The sequence below is a fragment of the Crinia signifera genome, chromosome 19, assembly GCF_055691185.1.
Source record: "Crinia signifera chromosome 19, ASM5569118v1, whole genome shotgun sequence".
Taxonomy (NCBI): Eukaryota; Metazoa; Chordata; class Amphibia; order Anura; family Myobatrachidae; genus Crinia; species Crinia signifera.
The window spans coordinates 38482750-38506197 of NC_139226.1; the positions used below are offsets into that span (position 1 = coordinate 38482750).

General features: G+C 41.9%; 1 protein-coding gene across 13 annotated transcripts in view; it reads right to left on the reverse strand.

Moving 5' to 3' along the window:
• Nucleotides 1–262: 262 nt before the first annotated feature.
• The window catches only part of LOC146042401 (voltage-gated potassium channel KCNC1-like), a 119847-nt gene continuing 96661 nt past the window's right edge, over nucleotides 263–23448 (reverse strand). For 2 of the 13 annotated variants that reach the window (XM_083162381.1, XM_083162382.1), the window contains one exon: nucleotides 263–2652. In XM_083162381.1, the coding sequence (XP_083018507.1) occupies nucleotides 2588–2652 (65 nt within the window). In that variant the 3' untranslated portion in view covers nucleotides 263–2587. Of the gene's footprint in view, nucleotides 2653–3561; nucleotides 3958–10429; nucleotides 10475–16411; nucleotides 16475–18026; nucleotides 18153–23448 lie in introns of those variants that run through there. The other 11 variants (XR_014463861.1, XR_014463860.1, XR_014463862.1 and 8 more) reach the window with 11 other exon arrangements.

The following is a 23448-nucleotide window of genomic DNA, read 5'->3' on the forward strand; positions in this document are numbered from 1 at the left end:
CTCTCTCTAGCTATCTCTCTCTCTCTCTTTGTCTCTATTTATATTTACATATATATATATATAGGAAGCAGAGACGGGCGGAACTCAGGTGGTGGTATAAAAAACCAAGATGGGTTTATTTGTGCATACAGGCAACGTTTCGGGGCTGAGCCCCTTTCTCAAGCCAAAAGACAACAATTGTTGTCTTTTGGTTTGAGAAAGGGGCGCAGCCCCGAAACGTTGCCTGTATGCACAAATAAACCCATCTTGGTTTTTTATACCACCACCTGAGTTCCGCCCGTCTCTGCTTCCTACATACCAGGGCAGGAGGTATCCTGCTCATAGGAGGGCACCAGGGCAGCTTCACGCATCAGCATCAGGGAGTGCCGGATACAACTGTTATATACATATATATATATATATATATATATATATATATATGTCTAGTATCCGTGCGACTCCAAAACACTGCCATATGTATATATATATATATATAAATACATATACAAATATATATATACACACACACACACACACATATATATATATATATATATATATATATATATAGGTATACCTGTATACTGAATCTCTCTCTCTCTCTCTCTCTCTAAATATATATGTATAGTGTGTGTGTAAAATATAATGTGAGTGTTGTGTGGTTGAGTGCTGGAAATTTGCCTTACAAAACATAATCTAAATATAGCAGGGAAGCATGTAAGCGAGTGCTGTTTGCGGGCATCACGTTAGGAGTACAGTTCACCTAATTAGTTTATATTTTTAGCCAAAGCCAGAGAGCTATCTAGAGCAGCACAATGTCCCGTAGCCATGTGCCGTTATGTGCATGATCAGAGCTGGAATTGCTCATCTGCTGCATGGCGGCGTACAGTGTGTTTGTGTATTACATTCCCCTTGTGATGCACAGAGGGACAATGTGTGAGCAGCATATGTGCTTTATCCCTTCACTACTCGTAAAATGGGGAATAACAAGTGTCCAGTGAGTAACCAAGCGAGATTCACACAAACATATATATATATATATATATATATATGTGTGTATATATATATATAAAAAAGATATACATATACCATATATACTCGAGTATAAGCCTACTTTTTCAGAACCTTTTTTATGCTGAAAAATCCCCCCTCGGCTTATACTCGAGTGAGGGTCCCACTTGAGTCAATAAGTTTTCCCAGTTCTTTTTGTTGTAAAATTAGGTGCCTCGGCTTATATTCGGGTCGACTTATACTCGAGTATATACGGGTATACATATATATATATATATATATATATATATATATATATATATGCTGCGTAATATGTATGCGCTATATAAGAAACTGTTAATAAATAAATAAATAAATATATATATATATATATATGTGAGTTGTCAGGTTTAATTAAACTCTGAATGCGGTTCTGATGCCTCTTACATTTTTCCCCCTCTCCACCTATGAAAGGATCGAGAACGTCTTTCAGTAGGAATATATATATATACCTTAGGTATAAAAACTGCTTATTACAAATCCATCCTTCCAGCTGGTATTTCCTGGTTATGGATTTGTAACCATGTGTTGCAGCTTGGCATAAGAGCTACCAACATGGCTGTCTATATGTTTCCTTCTCTCCTTCTTCTGCCACCAAAAACAGCCATCGATGTCCCATTGGACTAACAGAGAACCAAAACCCCTTTCAAAGCCATCCTTAAAAAAAAACAAAGGGTGAGAGACAGAGTTAAAAAGAAAAAAAACAAAAACACAGAGGAACCGGTAAATCATCGTCTCATTCTCAACAAACATACGGTCATCCCCAGAAGTCGGGCGCACAGAAATGGACGTATGACTTTGATTTGAAAAGCAGAGTATTCACACAGAGAAGCACCTTTGGAATACTCGTCTAATGCAAATTAGACCCTTACATACACTCCTCTAATTGAAATAGCTGGCTGAATTTGTACATTGTCGGAATTTGTAGTCTGGAAGGAAAATATACTTTTTTTTTTTTCTTTTTGCATATAACATTAAATATCATTGTTACAGTATAACATGCAAACACATGCTGGCTAGGAAAATGCAACCTTTAAATAGTATTTTAACTTTTTTTTTTTGTTGTTTTGTTTTGTTATAACTTTCCAGTTCCTTTTCTTTGTATTGTTAATTTATCTTTTTGATGCGTCAGCACATCGTCGGCATTTGCCTGCCGCTTAAATAGTCAAAGTGATCAACACATTCTTGTCAAGTTTCCAGTGCAATCCACTTGTATACTTGTATATAACCTCGATTTAAAAAATAAAAGATTCCAGTTTTTTTTTCTTTGTTTTTCTCCCAATCCTTCCGTTTTCTTCTTTTTTTGCAGCCGGCATTATTCCGTAAACCTTGATCCCATCTGCATGGGAATGATGATTGATTTCCACCCTTCCATTGTATGAACTGTTTTTCTCTAACACGTTACCACGTTTCCCTTTTATTGTTACCTTGTGTTTGTTGTAGTTGCTGTTTTTTGTTAATATTTTCTACTTATTTTTTTCAAATAATAATAATCAGAATTATTATTATTCTGAAACCAAGGTGTCTGAAGGAGATTGTATACATGGGAGGAAATCAATTAATTCACAGTGACAGCTTCCGCCTGCATATATCGAACAAGGACAGGACTCTCCTTATAATTTTCTGTGTGAGGACGAGAAAAAAAAAAAAAAGAAAAGAGAAAGGGGAAGGCGATGAAATAGGAGAGAGTGTGACAGAGGTAAAAGAAGAAGGGGGGAGGGGGGGAGAGAGAGAGAGGAGACGAGGACAGCTTTCTGACATAAACTAAACCACCAATCAACAGAGCCATGCACCAAAAATGATTAGTTAGCTATGGGAATGCCACTGTTAACTCACAATATACAGTTCTCGATTAATTCTATTTAGGATCATGCAGTCAGGCAGAGTCTTTATTGCTTGCAACAGTAGATCATGCACTCAAGAAGATGTCGGAGTAGTAGGAATATATATGTATATATATATATATATATATATATATATATATATATATATATATATATATATATGATTTATGGCTCATTAAATCCTGAGTATGGTGGTGAGGAATGACCAGGAAGCACAAAGCAGCTCCGTAGGAATAATATCAAGATTTTAATAAAATGAAAAAAAAAAAAAGGAAATTAAAATAGAGGGGCACCCAAAAACAAATAAAGGGTTATGTATTGGAAATAATAAATGTATGTATGTATTGATATATTCAGACAGATTTTCTTATTAACAGTTCATTCACATTTTTTCACCTTTTTCACTAAATTTTGTTTCCAGAGCAGAAATTCTTGAGAACAATTAATAATCCTATCATTAAAAAAAAATGATACCCTTTCATCCTTCTCCTCCCTAATAAAACCTTTGGCTCGTGCCTCCTTAGGGAAAGAGCGTTGCTCCAGCATCTTCATGGAGCAAACCAAATCAATTCAGCAGGGGGAGTCATGGAAGTCTCTTTTTTTTCTATATATATATATATATATATATATATATATATATATATATATATATATATATATATATATATATATATATATATTTGTCAGCAAAGTGCAAAATGTTTGTTTTTGTTTTTTTGTATTTTTTTTGTTTTTTTGTCTTTTCTTATTTTAAAAGCCAAACTTGATTTTTTTTAAATATATCTGCATATAATCTATAATTTTCATCAACCTCTTAAAAAATAATAAAAATTTGTTAAAGTCTCTTATTTTTGTCTTTTGTTCTTTTTGCCAGTGTTGTTGTTTTGTTTGTTTTGTTTGTTGTTATTACTATTTAAGGTTCCCCATATCGGTTGATTGGTTCCATGCTATAAGATGGAGGGAATGGGAGACCGTGGGCGTCTCACTGCAGATGGTGACCCAAATGGGGAAGAGATAGGAGACAGTCTGAGAGTATTCCCACTCATGCCAGCTATGCTGTTTAGACTCCGGGATTTTTCATAACCTTGATATCCATGAGATAAATGAAAAAGAAAAAAAAAAAGATTATGAAGCGCAACTTATTTTTCCCAGAACCTTGGACAGGGAAACGTCATACAATAAAAGCCAAAATGGTGACTACTCAGAAATAAAACAAGCCTTATATATTCCCATTTTTCACAGTGAAATATATATATATATATATATAGTATAAATTTTTTAATTTTTTGCAAATTTTTTTTTGTAATTTCATTATAACAATAATCTAATTTGTATTATTGAGTTCAATTAGCTTCTTCTGGTTTTCATATTACCTTGCCTTTCATTATAATGCTTATTGATTATTTTGGGTAGTAATTCAAACCAGACGTTCTGAGACCAGTGTGGTTTTTGGTTGGCATTTGCTTTAATTTGCCACATATTCCATAATAAAATGCCCTCCATAAAATTGTTTTATGTCTTGTGGCTATTTATGTGTCCTTACTGGATGCAACTGTTGCAGTGAAGACATTAGTGGTTCTTAAGGGGATACATAGGATGCCGGCAGACATAATACCGCCCCAAGCATCCTAATAGTGAAAATGCAGACAGTTTCTCGGAATGCAACCTAACGCTGTCCCCTACCCCTTCTAGAAGCTTAATCCTAACCCTCCACCACCTCCTGCAGTCTCACCCTAACCCTCCCCGCTAGTGCCTGTCCCTAACTCCCACACAACGCTGCCTAAACCTAACCCCACTGCCCCACAGCCTAACCCTAAGTCTGACCCTAACCCTAGCAATGTATGGCCATCCAACCCCCTGAACCGCCCGGGATTCATTGCATGCGGTCCTTTCACATGCAATGTATCGCTTGCGACCCCATTCCTTGCCGCCAGAAGGTAGGCCGAGTTGGAGGTCAGACGAGCGGCAGGTCTGACCTCCAGCTCAGTTGCACACGGGACCAAGCATTAGACCTGAGGGGGACATCAAACAAATCTGGGGTGAGATTTAATAGGATGAGAGATTCAGAAAGTGAGAGTTGGTAAGAAATCTCCAATTTTTTAAAGCGGCAATCATTTACACTGCAAAACTAGATTTTGCAGTGTAAATGATTGCTGCTTTAAAAAAACTGGAGACTTCTCACCAAATCTCTCACTTTCTGAATCTCTCATCCTATTAAATCTCACCCTAAATTTCTCGGCCCAATCCATCGCGATCGAGTGAAATCGGCCCACATCAGACTAGTGTATGGGCACCTTAAGCCACCCCCTTGTAGGTGCCTAAACCTAACTCCACTTCCCCGGACGGCCACAAGCTACCCCCGCATACTTAAGGATCACGATCCCGTCTGTCAGTATTCCGCTGTCGGGATCCTGATCTATTTGGAGTTCCACTGGTGTTGTGAGGGCAGTCGGGATGATGGGTCGGTATAATGAATGCCGGCATCCTGACCACTGGGATGTTAACCACATCCCATTACAAAAACTCTGAGATACATACATACTGGCCATACTTGTTTACTTATGCTGGGCATATACACTGTACAGTTATCTCGCTGATCTGTAGGATATTGGATCTCCCAGATAACTGTACAGTGTATTGCTTAAACCAACTACTAATTATTGGTCTATGCTGAAGCTATATAACATGTCTGAATGATTCGGTAACTATGTGGCCATCTGACATTTTTACAATTTTTAATTTTTTTTAAAATGAAGCTATTGTGGCCAAACACTGTTACAATCGGTGGTGGATTTTTTGAACCTATTGGCTGCAGGACTCTTGCCCCCCCCCCCCCCCAGCCCCTAGGTAGAAACCACCACTCATAATGAGTGAGGCAGGTCCACACAATTACGAATCATAAGCAGCAAGTTCACACATCTCGCCTGTTATCTCTGTCCCTTAAGTTTTTCCTGGATTCTATCTTGCTGCATACTTGAAACACTTATTCATGTCCTTAAACATGCAAAAACAGCCGTTTCTGCCCCCTTTAAAGTCGGTTTACAGTATTTGCTAAACACTTGTATTTGTAAATTTAAAGTTTAGAATAGAGCTGACATATCATCGCTCCATTCAGTCTGGTTGAAGTAATCTAGCGAAATGCGTAAAGTTTGTGGGCCACATACAGGGAGGGACGCGTCAGTTATGGCCAATACTCTTACTGCGGAGGACAGTAGATTGGAGAATCTCAGAGCTCCTGACATTGCAACTGGATGCAACTGGAAGCGGCCATTTTTCTGTTACAACTAGCTATGTTTGGAAACGCATTTTGCTTTCTTACAATGGCACGTATAGCTATTTGATAAAGATTGCATATATTTCAGATTCTTTAAGATGGGACACATATTTGGCTGTGATGTTTCTGAGCAGACAAAGTATTGTTAATTTACAAAAACAGCTCCAAGCACAAACATTCAAGGTAGCAACACAAGCAAGTTACAATATAACCCTTCCGAAGACATTAGCCAAAGCAGAAGCTTGTAAGAAAGATGACGTGGGACATTTGTGAAAACTGGTGCAAATAGAAAAGGGTGATGTTGACCATACTAGATAATTAGAAGGTATGTTTGGGCTGTACCAGAAAATAACAGAGGAGGGATCTGTCAAAGTCTGCTACCGGTTTTCGGCAATCCTTGCTGCAGGATTTAAAGCACTGAGGGGAAGATTTATCAAGAGTAATATTCTTATCCCTCGTTAAGAATGATAAACGATGCTCCAGCCAATGAACTCCTTACTTTCATGTGTTTGAAAAATCTCAGAAACTGATTGGCTGGATGAGCATTTATCATTGGTAAAGAGTGATAAGAGGAATACCTCTTTTTGATAAATCTGCCCCTGGTTTTGTAAAAAGCCAAAAAGCCAACTATATTTCTCAACCCAAAACCCAGAGTTTTGTCTTAAAAAAGTCACCGCTGTAAGGGGCTATGAACTAAGCCTTGGAGAAAGATAAATGGGGGGAGATAAAGGTTGGACATTCAATATGGGATTCCGACTGTCCCCGGGCCGTTTTCAATTCTATAGTCGGAATTCTGTGGATCAACAACAACGGGAGCGGATTGTCGAAAAAACTTCCATGATTTGACAATCTGAGGACGTTTTCCGATCTGACACCGCTAAATGCTGTCGTTAACGGCAGCATTGAATAGGTGTGTGCCAATATTTCCCCTGTCGGGAAATATTGGCACATATTGAATACCTCCCAAAGTATCAACTAACTCCTGTCGTTTTTTCAAACATTCTGTAACATGGCAGTTAGGAGCTGGTCGGTTGGTACTTTATCTCTCTCCAAGGCTTAGTACATAGACCCCTAAAACCCATGGCAGAGATTGCCACTAACTAGTGATTTTGACAAATGACTTCATTGCATATCCAGAATTGGGACAACTACAACGGGGCAACTACATCGCCTTTTTCCTATGTTTTCATAAATGTACCCCAATGTACTGATTAAGGCAAAGGTGGGGTAAATAGCGAGTTCACCATATCATTATCCCACCGTCTTTAATATTGAAGGACAATCCATTTTGCTATCCCAATCGGTGAGGAGCATCGTTTTTATGGAATACTGCAGATCACATTCCTGTATCATTTTGTTTTGTGTATACTATGTTTCACAGTTGCCTGGCAACTTGTTTATACTATTACAGTTTCCCGAAGTTGCAGAAGCGCGTGGATTTAGCAGGCTCAATTTGCTAAGATAATTTTTCTGTGATCCTAGATTGATGTCTCTGTGTAGTTGAAGCAGGAACAGGGAATTATATATATAGATATGAGATCTCACATATAGAAAATCATTATTTGGAATGATTCTGATTATTGCTAAAAAGTTTCAAAATGTTTCCACGTACACAGACATGGGGCCAAATGTAATAGCCTCCGGGTGTGCAGGATGCCGGCCGAACACTGAAGTCTTTTTTTAAAGGGGTACTCATTTACAAAGCATGCTTTTGCCTTGTAAGTCAGTGCCCCTTTAAAAAACCTCAGAGTTGGTCCAGTATCCCGCACAGCGGCCAAACTCGGGCGTCATTACAACCGGCATTGTGTGCACTGAAACAAATTTTAAATGTATGCAGCTTTGTGAACACCTAGCGGTGCATTTACACTCTAAGGGCCTGATTCTGGTTATCTCGCTGCTTAGCAAGCCATGTAACGCCATTTGCCAAGGGTACGAATGCCTGCTCCCTGCCGCCCAGCGACTAACCCCGCTGCATTGCCAATGGATGTTTTCCGTAAACATCTATTTGCAGGGTAGCATGCGGGCCCATCACATGATTTCTACAGTGCTCACATATCTAAGTCAGTTTGGGATGACTTTGACTTGCGGCATACGTGTCCAAGAACTTGGTGGGCGGCATTCTTATGGGGACACCCAGCATTTTCCTGGGCGCACCCAGCATTTTTGTGGGTATGCTAAGGAAAAGCAGGGTGTTCGCATGTTCCCGCCTCCGTCACAGCCCCCCCCCCCACCCAACCTGTGCAAGTGCCACGGAGACTATGAAAGTATCCGAAGGCGCCCGCACTGAAGCCCTGCACATGCACATAAGCGAATATGCGCATGCGCAGGGCTTCAACATCAATCTCCCATGCGAACACGTTGGGGACTGATTAGATTACAATCATGCCCTAAACCTGATTTATCTGTGTTAGCAAAGCAAAAAAAGCTGGGCAAAACCATGTTGCACTGCAGGTGGGGCAGATGTAACATGTGCAGAGAGAGTTAGATTTGGATGAGGTGTGTTCAAACTGAAACCTAAAAAACTGTGTACAAATAAAGCAGCCAGTATTTACCCTGCACCTGCAGTGTGGCATGGTTTTGCCCAGTTGTGTGCTTTTTTGCTTTGGTAACAGAGATTAAACCGGTCCTCTATCCGCAACCTTGGATTTGAAATTAGTCATCATCACCATTGTGAGGGAGGCAGGGGTCATTTTAAAAAGTGTTTTAGAAAATGTTACTAATAATAGTAATGATCAAGGTAATAATCATGGTGAAACTTTTTTACACAGTAGTTTTATATTTTCTACCACTGTATTTTATTTGACCTTTTTATACTTTGTACTCTATTATCTTCATTATTGCTTGATTATGTTTTAGTATTCCCAAAGAAGTAAGAAATAATTCAATTTTAAAAAAATATTTGGATTTTTTTTAATTTCTAAATTTTGTACATTTTTAAATGTCAAAATTCTGAAATTGTTAAAATTAAAAAAATCTGCCAAATTGTAAAATCACAAATTGTGGAACATTTTTCAATTTCTTAATTTTGAAAATGTTTAAATTTCTATTTTTTGTGAAGAAAATTTCAATTTGTGCATTATAATTATATGTATTATTTTAGAAAAAAAATCTCAATTGTATTAGCAAATCATCCCCACTCTTAACTGTTTGAGCTTTTTAACCTAACCGATTGCACTCAATCCATTAAAGGGCTGCTGACCTAAAACTGAAAATGAGATATGTACTCTGTGGTCAGTACATTGGAAAGTGTTCAGGCTCACCTCTGCCCCCTGTTGGATTTTTTAACCACCAGCTGTCCTCCTTTCGACAAGCTTAAGTGCAGGGTAATATAATGGCTAACGATATCCATAGGCCCACCTTGGTGACTGCCTAGGTATTAATGTGTACCTAAAACACGGAGTATCATGACATCAATCATCCGGTGTTTTTAATGCTGCAGTTGTTCCTCTATTTCTTTGATGATGTCCGAATGTGTTATTTGTCTATGATGTCACAGCTAAGCACCACATTCCCCCCTGAAATGTAGAGACTGCTGCTTCCTCCCGCCTACTATTATAGGTGGTTTATACAGAAGGGGACGGGGGAGGGGTGAATACTGCCTAGGGTACCCCCAGAAGTAGTTCCTAGTACTGGCCACAGTTACTACACTGTTCATTTTCAGTTCCGGAATTGATACTCTCTATTTATATGGCTATTGGCGCAGGAGATGGTTATGCTCTTAGACTTCCTTCATGCTACTTTCATTGCCTAGCGCTGCCCCTATAGCCTGGAAGCATGGAAAGTAAGCAAGCATGCATTAGAAAAGCAGAGACTGACAGACAACATATACTCACGCAAACAGACAATATAGAGACCCCATAGCAGGGGATGTTCGAGGTTGAGGGATTTCAATCACTTTACTGTGGACACATGCAACTTTCTCCTGCTAAGAGTCCCATTGCTTATTTCTCGTGCTAGATCTCAGTGATCCAATATGATCTGTGGCAGCACCTGGCCTGCCGATCCCGTGTCTTCCATAAGTATTGACAATACAGGATATGGTGGTATCGCAGGCCTTTTAAGAGCTTGGGTTACAGCTGTGTTGGGTTGTACCATACTTGCCGGTGAGGACTTAATACCCAGGGTAAGTGTAAAGCACAGAAAGGATGCATAACTCTCACAGTAATGACTTATCCGCCAACCTGACCCGCTACCATGATGCACTATTGCCAGTGTGCACATAACTGCTTACAGCAAAAATTTTTTAAAAACATTTGAATTATAATTTATGGACCTGACTTGCCTCAAATGTTGGCACTGAATAAATCACTTCAGGGGTTTATCAGAGCTAAGAGGGAATAAAAAAAAACACAAACAAAAAAATAATTTAACTAAATACCAAGATTTTAGTAGGTAGAATTTTTTTAAATCTTGGGTATGAAAATGATTATATTACAGTATGTTAACCTCCTACGTACATGACTTTGTTAGGCCTTTGGACAGTGTTAAAGAGCATCTATCACTTACCCTCTGCGGAGGCAGAAATTATGTGCACTGCACCAATAATCATGGGAATACTGCACCCCCTACTCACTAGGAATCAACATACTGACCATGGGGTCTTTGGAGATGTCATTGACTCCTAGTACCAGATCCCATTCATAAGCCAACCTCACAACATTTAGACATGTGAAATCGGGACAAATAGGCCACTCCCTTCCTCAGGTCAAACCCTGCCCATAAACGTCCCCTTTTAGGGCAAACTGATTCCTTTCAAGGATGGTAATTAGGTCTGAGCCACCAAAATTTGACCAACTGGAAGACTTATATAATAATGAGCAGTGGCAACTCGAGAGGTAGGGCTACAGCATGGCCCAAAATTCAAATAGGGGATCCTCACCAACGGCCACTCTAAATACCGCCACATAAGAAAGGCCAGGACTCGCTGGCAGTGGGTGTGGTCCGTGTGGATCCCCTATTTTATTTGAAGTTTGGATGCTGTGGAGCTCTTACTGGTAATGAATATTGGTTCAGCCTGTGCCTCCACTGTAGAGGAGGTAAAGGGTGCCCTATAATATCAAATTAGCAAGGACCGCTTGATGCTTAATGAACAGGTCTTATAACAATGCTGAGAAGAGCACAAAGACTGACTGATATACACTAAAAAGGTTAAAAATAAGATATATGCATACACAGTCAAATGGTGGTCATCCAGCTCAGAGACCACAGAAAAAATATTTCACCAGCATTCCAATAAGGAATGCCGGTGCACGAGGAGTGTGAGAGGGAATATTCAATGGAGGGTTTGAGACGCTGTTGTACCTGATTAACGTTCAGACAACAGTTCTTGTACCTAATGAGAAATATGCTGATATTGGTTATGCATTATGTCTGCTTATGCTGGTCTGCTCCAATGAAGGGGTTGAGATGTATGAATGTAAAGCTTGTGTCTTGTGGATTGGGCCAATATAATTAGCTAGGCTGATTCTAAGAATAAATTCCAGGTACTTAATCGGTGGCTTAATTAATTAACCAATAGGCTGATTAGGAGTAGGGGGGGGGGGGGATCTTGCAAGTGAAAGTCGAGGAATAAAATGAAGGCCTTATTTATTCCATGATTCTTATCTATCGCTAGTCTGATGTACTGTTGTGGTGATTGCCAGGTCAGACTGTGCCGGTGTAACTTACTAATGGAACCATTACTTTATGCACATTGTACTACAGCGCCAAATGGGCAGCCTTATGGAAAAGACCCATTCCCACGCCACAAGCATTAGATCCTACATGCCGGTTGTAGAACCTTCGTTGCACATGGGCAGTATGACTGGCGGGTTCCTAAGCACTGATACACATGTGTTTAGCAGCATTACAAGGGGAGATACATTTGAATTAGCCTAGGGCACCTGGAACCTTTAATCAGGCCCTGTAGTCAATAGCGCAAGCCAAGAGCCCCTTCATTGGATGGAAAGGTTTGGATAAATCAGGGGCGTTGATAGCATTTATTTGATCAGGGTTGTGGTTTGGGCAGAGTTTCATTAAGAAGTATTACACGATAGCCAGAACTCTGATGTTGATATTTAAAAGAAGCCAATAATTATTATTCGTATTATTCTTATAATTATAATAATAAATATAATAATACTATTTACTAATAATAAATATAATAATTGAATAATCTTAATATGTAATTTTTATTTAAATTGCATTGATACTATTACTTGGCTCAATCATGGCATTTTGCAGGCACGTGTCTCTCGCAGAATTTTTTTTTATTACTGGTAGAATCTATTTGACTTCTATACAGATGGAAAGCTGGAACTTTTCTGCAAAGAGGCTGAATAACAGGCTTTAGAGAAGTGTTCCAGGAAATCGTAGTGCCTAGCATGTGCCCACATAGCCCCACGCTAATGGGCAGTATGAACGAGGCATGCATTAGTTAGCTTACAGCTAAGCTGTAGCATTTTTTCACTGTCACAAATGGTTTTGTTTTGTTAAACTGATGAGCTATTGGGAAGTTAAGGAAAAGGAAGAATGGTTTGGTTTGGAAGAATTATCACTTCTGCTACAGGTTCCTCTGCTGAGGAGGGGCCCTACCAGGCTATATAGAACTTAGGACAGCTGTGTTTGGGATTTTGTATGGCACTTGCTGTGCATAACGGGCCTGATTCTTAGCAGTACATGATGTTACCACTGATGACGGGTTCAGAGGATGTCCGAAAACAGTTGTGACTAGTTCCCCTTTGCCATAAGGACCTGGGGAGAAGAGGGGGTGGGAAGGGGGCAAGGTCGGAACAAGGGACCCAAACAGATGCTCGCCACGCTTCAGGCATGGTGGCATGCTCCACTCTGCTCACTACCTGGTTACTAAAGGCAACCAGTGGTGGCGAGGATAGTGAAGGAACAAGCCCTCCATGCCCAAAGCATGGCGAGCATCCATTTGGTAGGGATGGCCATTGACTATCGATGATTAGAAAACATAGATGGTTTATGGTCGATGTTGAATAGTTTTACCATCGATGGGGGGGGGGGGGGGCAGATGGTTTCCCACCATCGATGTCAAGCTTAAATGAATAGTTTTGTTTTGGGATGGGACATAGAGCACAGCTCCACCCACGACACCTGTGAAGCCCCACCCCTGTATTCTGATTCGCCCACAGACCAATCACTCATTGAAAATGGATGACCATCGATAAGTAAAAACATTGATGGTCATCCATTGCATAGTTATACACCATCGATGAACAGTTGCACTTTTGCCATCCATGGCAAACATCGATGGGAAAGGCAACGATGGCCATCCCTACTGTTTGGGTCCCTTGATACAACCTTTTTCCTCCTCTCCCTGCCCCCTCTCCTCCCCAGGTCCTTACGGAGAAGGGTAACTAGCCGCTACCATCCAAAAACTAAACTAAAGCAACAGCAGGCGGGGTTTGTATAGAGACGCCCACCGGAGGCTTCACAGCCGCCCACAACTGGGCCAACTATCGTAGCATCTATAACTCTATGGTCATTTAACTGCTGCAGCAACCAAGATGCTACAGATGTATTTCCTGCATATAGGATCGCCATTGGCGGCTGAGACACGCCTCAAAAACAGTCCGGACACTCACGCACTTTTGGGGCCACTCCCAGTTACCTCCCACAAAACAGAGGCTTCCTGTCAATCACTTGCGAATGAATACTCGCTGGGACTGTACCTGTGGGTGTGCATTGCGGCAGTGACATAGTTTGTTCCAGACACAAAGTTAGTGGCCTTTTCATTTCTTGCTATACTTACAAACATGAATCAGGATCTCTATGGCTTTCAGCTATTGTGCATTCTGTTCCTAGCAAGGGCGCATACAAATGTATGAGATGCAAATTCTGTCGTGAAAGAGGAACAGTTACATTATCTATGAATGTTAAATCTCACATAACATCATCGAGTACAGTTATTTAGGCTTAATGGTCTTTATATTCAGATTCAAAAAATTATTTAGAATGGGATTTGTATTGTACTTTCTGTGATAAAATAATTAGTTGCATACATCATTATTTTTTAAGGAAAGATTATGGAGGATATTTAGGTTTAGACAGTGATAAAGATAAGACGGAGTTGGTGGGGGGGGGGATTTATCAAAATTTGGAGAGATAAAGACGAGAAAAATACAGGGCCCCCTTTAATAACCCTTGTCCGATTTTGGGGTTCGCGCTTGGAGGGGATCCTGGTGGTGGCGGTATGCCGGGGGGGGCGGCTCACCTGCTGCTGCTGCTGGGAATGGGAGCTGGGAGGTGCTGCGCGCGCATGCGCAGCAGCCCTCCCGCGGCCATTTTGGAGTTGGGCAAAGAGCTGTGGCCGCTGCCTGCGGCCCAGCCAGCCCATGGGGGAGCGTGGCCGGACCCTTTTAATAACTTTTGGGCCGGCCCACCGCGAAATGGCCCTGGTGAGCGACCATCTAATGATTTTTTCTCCCTGCGGCCGCATGCGAGCGGATGCGAACTCATCCCGACCCATGCTAGTGAGCGGATTCGGGCGGCGTTCAGCGGGGCGGCGTTTACCTGCTTGCTAGGCGGCAAATATAAGCTGCCTAGCAAGCAGACTTGAATCAGGCCCTAAATCTGCATACACACCTAAAGATTTATCTGTCCAATCTGTCTGAGCCGCCGAGCCAAATGTGTGTGTGTGTGAAGCAAGGTGAGGAGCAAACTTTTTAAACATGAGGCGCTCTGTCAAATATAGGGGAAAAGGGGTTGTTGTGCTGGACATGAGGGGTCTCTGGTATATAAAGGGGAATTAGGGGGCTCCGGACGGGCATAGAGGGCTCTTGCCAGGTTTAAGGATTATACAAAGGTCTGGCCTGGCATAAGGGGGTTCTGGGAGCATAAGGTCATTCTGGTCTGGAATTTAAAGTATGGGGGCGCTCTTAAGCCAGCTAAATCCCATTCGTGGAGATGACCTTTCCCATGATGCACTGGGCCCACAACTACCTGGAGTTGGGGGATATAAAATTGTGGGCGGCGGGCAGAAATATCAGTGTACAAGATTTTGGTTGCCGGCACTGGTCATCGCAAAGGTCTTGAGGTAACTGAAATCTGTGTGTCCCTCTTTATCACATCTCATACTGCAGCCCTAGAGCTGTGTAAACGCTTCTTGTTGGGCGTGTCAATGCCTGATCCAATGAAGCCATTGAGTTGTACACACTAAGCAATTTCTTGCTCAGTGTATACTCTCTTTTGATCTCTTGAACACAATGGACGGTCTTGTGCAGCACACGCAATCTCACTCATTGCATTTGTTTCTATATACAGTTAAATAAATCTCATTTTCAAATGTTCTAATAATGGGCCTGATTCATGGTTCACAGATGGTGCGATTATCAAATGACTGTGCGTGCATATGGGTCATAGCGAGCATGTGTGAAGGTGAATAGCGACAGCAATTGCGCTTGATCGTAAATACAATGTTGCCAGAGCGTGAGAGACAGGAAGCTGGCGTTTGGGTGTGGTAAACAGTTGTTTTCTGGGAGTGTCAGAAATAATGCAGGCGTGCCCAGGTGTTTTCAGGGAGGGTCTGTGACATCGTCTCTGTCGCAGAGTTGTGGAAGAGTCAAACTCACATTTGCACAGACAGAAAAAAATAATTTGATTGTTGGTGAATTAATTATGGATTTGCGGATGGATAGCAAATAGCTATCCAATCACAACTCACTCGCAAATTTACACAGGGCAGGATTTCTTTCTGTCTGGGCAGCAGATATTTATTCCCAGTCGTAACGAATAGCGATCAGATCTGAATGGAGCCTAATACACGACCACCTGAATTGACATTTCTGTCTGTGTGGGGGGTCACTATTTGGTGTTTAGGCATCATGGCCGACAGCGAGTCATTGTTGATATAAAGTACAGGTCTATTGACTTTAATGAGCGAAATGCGTTGTATTTGACACCTCGGGGCTTTTTAGTTTTGCAGACTAAACTATAGAAAGTTATCACACAGACAAAATATATCTATATCCATGCACTCAAAGCTGTGAGCCCAATATTAAATAAAAAGGTACAGTAATCCACAGACTGATGGTATCAAGCAATCAAAAAAATGGAGAAGTGGACCAGTGGAAAACCAATCAGCTTCTAGGTAGCAATTATCAAGTACATTCAATAAAATGATAGGCCGGAGCTGATTGGTTGCACTTTTTTACTCTTTTCGCTGCTTGGTACTGTATATCAGTTGCTCAATTTTAAGACGCGTTACTGGTTTGTGTCACAACATGAAAAAAAAAAAGAAATGACTCAACATATATCATACCTGGCTTTAGAATGGTGACATGCAGCTGCTCGTGTCAGCTTTCATCAAAGTTTACACCTACAGCTGTGGAATCACAATTGTAAAGTCAGTTATGCTGTGTTCTATTGTAGAGTAGCTTGTATCAAAGTATTATCTATCTATCTATTTATCTATCTATCGGATTGATTTCTGAGTTTTAGCATACTTACTGCTTATACTAAATGATGCTAATATGCTCCCAACTGTCATTTTTCAAACACAGGGCAGTTATCATCTATCTTTCTATCCCTCCATCAATTCTATCTTTGTTTAATTTGTGACAATTCACTATTCTATTCCATTGTCCTTTGTCACTTAGTGGTGGGTGTATGGACCAGTGATAAAAATAGAGGTGTGCCATGGCTCCCAATCAGCTGCTCTGTATCATTTTATACAACGCACTTGATAAATGTTACATCAAAGGTTATTGGTGGCCATGGCACACTCCTCCAGTCTTGTCACTGCTTCATACATCTGCCCCACAGGTCCTGTTTCAGAGATGTGCACAATGACAAATATATATATATTTTTTTACCCAGAGGAGCGATGTTTAACTACGGCACATGTGCCACAATGATCATCCAATGGATGCCCCAGAGAGGATTTATTTGCAAAGTGATCGATAAAAAGGGACCATTTTTGGTAAGTAGTGGAGTCAAGAACACGGGTGTGTCCCAATCGCTTCTGGGACAGTTTGCTACTGTGACAGTTACAATGTCTCTGTCATAGCGGTACTAAGATGCTCGATGTTCACCCCAGTGTGTGTCCGAGGGTTGCACCTTTGTACACAAAAGACGGCTGACAGAAACCAGTTATGGGCATCTCTATACAACTCCCAGCAACATTTCCACATTTTCACACAAAAATCGCAGCTTTCGTGCACATCTCTGTACCAGGCCCATAGCTGGAAGACTGGAGGGGACTTCTAATAGGTGCCTGCTTATGCCCGTCCTGTTGTCCTAATCTCACACTAGCAGGTGTATTATATTTGTCTTCCTCTTACCTTTATAACAAGTTGGGTTTTATTCCATGACTAAAACATAAACATTCCATTTACTGTAATCATGTGGGATTAGAAGTGAATGCCAGTTACAGCTCACAGATAATATCAGATGAGCTCTGTTTAGATATTATCAAATGATGATTTGGCCATCGTACGATGATTACTTGGACCAAGGAGACAGATGGTAGCGCACCGCATCTGTTTCCTTCTGTAACTTGCCAACAGTTAGGGTTATTGAGGAATGATCTGAACAAGTTACAATTTCCATCCAAAGGCTTGCTTAGTACTGTGCTTCCTAGGCCGCGTCACATGCAATTTGACTAGTAGCCTTTGCGTATCAGATCATTTGATAACCAGAATTGTGTAAATGAAATATGAGCAAGATGACGTTAGGATCCATACTTGGCTGGCGGCACTTTGTGTAATATCTAAAGACGTTTAGGTATTTCCAGCCATTGATAAAATAATAATCACCATCAATATGGATCTGGGACTTATGAATAGAGTTATTTGGGTGCATTGCAGAAAGAGAAATGAGCAAAGGTCTGTAGTTAATGAGGGTGAGAAAAGGGAAGCCCCTTCCATGCTACTCACCCCTACGACATCATGCATCCTACTGCTTGATCCATGTGGCGGCATTGGCATTGAGGTCATGCAGGAGATCAACGTCTTGTTTGTACCAGTCGTCGTGCTGAGGTGATGGAGTGCAGGCGTTGACTGCTGAAGAGCGAAGGGCGCAGGCAATGAAAATGAAACATGGATGGAAATGAAAATAAACAAACAAACAAACAAAAAAAGAAATGTTTTAATGTAGATGGTGTTATTAAGATGAACGGCCCCCATTCTCCCAGCATGTGTGTCAGCATGTGCTAGAGGGCTAAATTCTGTTGGATATAGAAGATCACACCCTTTATATAAGATTCAAAATAGCAATATTAATCAAGAGCTAGATAGGAAAACAACGGAACCCTGTATTGCTCCCTCGGCATTGCCCTGCATTTCTTGTACTCCCTCAGCATTGACCTGCAAAGAAACATATCTGATTGGGTGACAGCTGCTCAGTCACCTCTCTCCCAGCTTGTGTCATCTCAGGAACGTTGGTCACCATTAAGGACTACTTCAAGCTGCCGAACGTTTTTGTTATGCGAAATTTTAAACCGGTGTTTAGTCTCATGCAATTGCAGTGTAAACTATATAAAGTGATTATCTATTATATATTCTTTTGGAGCATGTGTCTAGCTGTAGAGAGGCCTAAGCTCCTCACTGCCGCTGGTACGGGGTGGTGCAGTTGCAGGTGCTAAAGGAGGGAATTGGGGCAGAGACAGAGATGATGGGTTAGATCAGGGGTTTGAGTGAGGGGGACAGAGATGAGAGAGATGGGGGACAGGAGCAGTGAGGGAGGCAGAGATGTGAGATGGGACTGAAGTGATGGAGACATAAAAAAGGCAGAGATGGGGGTGAGAGGGACAGAAATGAGAAACAGAGAAACTGGAGGGTGATGGGGACAGAGACGAGAGAAGGGGACACAGGAGCAAAGAGGGGTACACTGATAAGAAACAGAGGAGATGAAGGGACAAAAATTTGACAGGCAGATGAGGGGTGAGGGAGACAGAGATAATAGACAGGGCTATTGGAGAGTGGGGAGAGATGCATATGTCATGAATACTGGGAGACTCGAGGTTGAGAGGCCAGAAATGACAAACAGGGAGAATGGAGATTGAGGGGGACAGAAATGAGCGACAGGCAGATATGGGGTGAAGAGGACAGAGATGAGAGACAAGGTTAAGGGGAGGTAGGTGGATAGATATAGGAGAGGGTGGGGAGGAGAGGAGGGACTGAGAAGAGATACAGGGAAAAACCTCTGCAATGCTGGGCAGGATAACTAGTGATCCAGTGGATGATGGGTATAAAATACTAGTAAATGTTAGAATGTAAAATGCTAGAGATGGTTCTGATTTCACATGAACTTTTTATACTTTCAATGGTTAAAAACAATACAGTGTTTTATTGGATTCTTAACCAGATATGTTTTAATATTAAAGTGTGACTTGGCATTTTGGGTGGTTATGCTGAGCTTGTACTTATATTAGCCGCGCTATCCACCGGAGAGCAGACCACTGTGAAAGGTGAACATTTAACATACTAAGGTGTTACATAAACAGGTGGGTTGTCCTCCAAGTAAATGGTAGCAATAATATGAGCTTTGTTAGTAGGTGACTGATTAGAATAACACGTTATTTCGCAGTAGGTGGAAATGTATGAAAGAGTTATAGTATTTATGGTAATAAGCCTGGCACTCTCCACTGAATAAGAATGTCACTTTTGTCAATTCTCAATTGCCAATTTCCTGCAAATCAAAAGAACCATTGGGGGACTTGTACCCAAAATTCTATTTCAAAGGATGGTCACTGTTCCTCTCACGCTGTGGCAGCAGTGGTGGGGGAGGAGAAGTGAGCCAGAGGAGAAGTGGCCCATGGCAACCAATCAGCTGCTCTGTATAATTTTGAATTATGCAAATTCTAGATGTTACTTCAGTGCTGATTGGTTGCCATGGGCCACTTCTCTTCTGGCTCACTTCTCCTCCCTTAACACTGCTTCATACATCTAATGTAAGGCACACTACATGAATTATTAAATAGAAACATTAGTTATAAACTATTATTTTAGTCTTCAGTTAAAGACATTCACAACAGCATACATCAGGCCCATAGATGCATTGATTCATCTTTATCTTGAAACATTGTGCTGGCCACCAAGGTAAACTGGCTTCCTCCCTAAGTATAAGAGGTAAATGAGAAACAGACACAAATTCTGTTTAGCAAACATTAAAGGGGAGAGTTGTCAAACCTTCTAAAAGGAAATGTTCAACTGTTACCCATAGCAACAACCAATCAGTTTCTATAATTTTACTAGATAAATGATAGGGAGGATCTGATTAGTTGCTGTAAGCAGTGGCAGAACTTGTGAGTGGTGGGTCCATATCCAAAAAATATAATTTGGCCCCCCTCCACTCCAGCCTAAGTTCACAATATGCCGCATGGCACTGGGTGGCAGATGTGACAGTGTAAGCGGATGGGAGGCAGAGATTGTTATAGAAAAGCAGAGGGAGACAGTGTAAGGCAGAGAGTGACATAGAGAGGCATAAGTGTGACAGCATAAGGCAGTGGGAGGCAGAGGGTGACAGTGTAAGGCAGGGGGAGGCAGAGAGTGACATAGAGAGGCATTGTGTGACAGCATAAGGCAATGGGAGGGAGAGGATGACAGTGTAAGGCAGGGGGAGGCAGAGAGTGACATAGAGAGGCATAGTGTGACAGCATAAGGCAGTGGGAGGCAGAGGGTGACAGGGGGAGGCAGAAAGTGACATAGAGAGGTAAAGTGTGACAGCATAAGGCAGTGGGAGGCAGAGAGTGACATAGAGAGGCATAGTGTGACAGCATAAGGCAGTGGGAGGCAGTGGGTGACAGTGTAAGGCAGGGGGAGGCAGAGAGTGACATAGAGAGGCATAGTGTGACAGCATAAGGCAGTGGGAGGCAGAGGGTTACAGGGGGAGGCAGAGAGTGACATAGAGAGGTAAAGTGTGACAGCATAAGGCAGTGGGAGGCAGTGGGTGACAGTGTAAGGCAGGGGGAGGCAGAGAGTGACATAGAGAGGCATAGTGTGACAGCATAAGGCAGTGGGAGGCAGAGGGTGACAGGGGGAGGCAGAGAGTGACATAGAGAGGTAAAGTGTGACAGCATAAGGCAGTGGGAGGCAGAGGGTGACAGTGTAAGGCAGGGGGAGGCAGAGAGTGACATAGCGAGGTAAAGTGTGACAGCATAAGGCAGTGGGAGGCAGGGAGAGGCAGAGGGTGACATAGAAAGGCAGAGGGTGCCAAAGTAAGGCAGGAGGAGGCAGAGGTTTATATAGAAAGGCAGATGGTGACAATGTAAGGCAGGAGGAGGCAGAGGGTGACATGAGAGGCAGAAGAAAAGACAGGGGTACAAACATGTTCTTTGCACCGCACACGGCACACTGTGCGGTGCAAGAACATGCGGCATGCATTTTGGTGGGAGCAGGAACACAGTGTGATCTGCTCTGTCTGTAACTCAGTCAGGCAGACTCTGACAGTGCCATTTACACCAGGTGTGTCAGACAGCAGGGAATTACAGAAAATGTACAGTGTATGTTAATTAAAGGCCGTAAGTGTCTGGTTGGTGGTAAGACTCCTCTATCAGTCTTGCACACAAGGTCAGCCTTGCCTCGGTAATGTATGGAACAGGTTCCCCAGGCAGTGGGGACCACCCTGCTCTCTGCACTGGGCAATTTATCTGACACTGCTCAAAATAGTCTGCGGGAGGTGGGGTGCAGGGGATAACTCATAGCTGGGTTGGGCAACAGTGGTGTTTCCGCCTCCAACTATAAGGAACACTTCTAACTTTCCTTTTTGCAAGGTTTGATAAATCCTACCCTAAGTACTTAAGGGTTCTTGTCCCGTAACATGTCATATTTACCAAACCTTTACCTCCAATTACAATGCACAATGTCTATATTTCTCATCCATGGAATGAGGAAACAGTTTCCCAAATCAGAGTACTTTGACTCATGCAAAGTATTGGAAATATGGGACTCCATTCAGTATGTCCTGCTTCCTCCCCTTTCAGCTCATTTTATTATCCTGCCACCAGATAAAATCTTAAATGCCTTGCTTCTGTCCAATCCAATCAGATTCTATCATTTTCAAGGATGCAATAGAGAAATTATAGAATTAAATCTGATTGGTTGCTACTGTATGGGCAATATCACCTCTTTTCATTGGTAGAAACTTTAGTAAAGGTACCCCTTATTGGTTACTTCCTAAATTACAGAGACCAATATTTCTCTACCAGACCAACAGCAATAAGTCCCCTTAACTTAAACAACAAAACTTGTACTTTGTCAATTAATAATGATGGTACTTATGTAGTATCTGGGCTGCCGATTTTGTGATTGTATGCCTTACCTTAAGGCATACAATCAGATGCGATGCGATGCGATAGGATTCAATGTTAAGAAGGTCCTGTTCATTTCCCCACTATCCAAGTGGGCATAGAGTTGATTTTATATAGTGTGGCGAGCGCAGCGAGCCACCGAGCCCGAAGCGTGGCGAGCGAAGCGACGCATATTTCTTAAAAAGTATTCTGTGTCCCCTCGCGGTGCTCGCTACGCTCGCCACGCTTCGGGCTCGGTGGCTCGCTACGCTCGCCACAGGTTTATATCCAACTCCATGCCCACTTGGATAGTGGGGAAAGGAAAAGGACCCCTTTTTCCAATGGAATTCTATGTTAAAATGGACTCAGACCATTTTAACATTGAATCCTATGGAAAAATCTTGACCATCGCATCGCATACGATTTGGTCGCATGCGATGCGATCCGATTTCTAAATCGGACGCCCAGATACTACATAAGTACCATAATGATCATACTATAAATCTTATTAAGGTGCACCACATGTTTTATTGCATAAGACAAATATAATGCAAAGTGTTTCTCCACTTGAGCCAATCACTTCACATGAATCTTTTGTAAAGAAAACCTTATAGGCGCCAATGCGATTCGGCGTGATGTGCTTGGAGTCAGTGAACACTTGCGATGTGATGTGAGACAATTTTATGTGGCACTCATCAGCCATCACTCAGATTTGAATAAGCCCCACAGTTTCTATATATAAAGGACATAAACTAGAAAGAGTCACAATGGTGGAGTTTGGGCTTTTAAAAAGTTCCTTTTGGATATTGCTTGCAGAGGATACGCTATAGAAACTGCTGGTTCCAGTTCATAGATCTACAGTGTCAAGATGAACAGTCAATAGTAGGGTGGCCAATCCCAACATCGGGATCGGCAGGATCCCAAGATTTGGCCCCAAAATTGCCGGGACATTCAATCCCGGGATTGGAGTTTCCAATCTCGGGATTTCAGGATTAGACTGCACATGTGCAGTCTAATGCCGAGCGACGTCTGAGCCCCCTCTCAGACGCTTGCCGGCTTCTCTTGTCCCC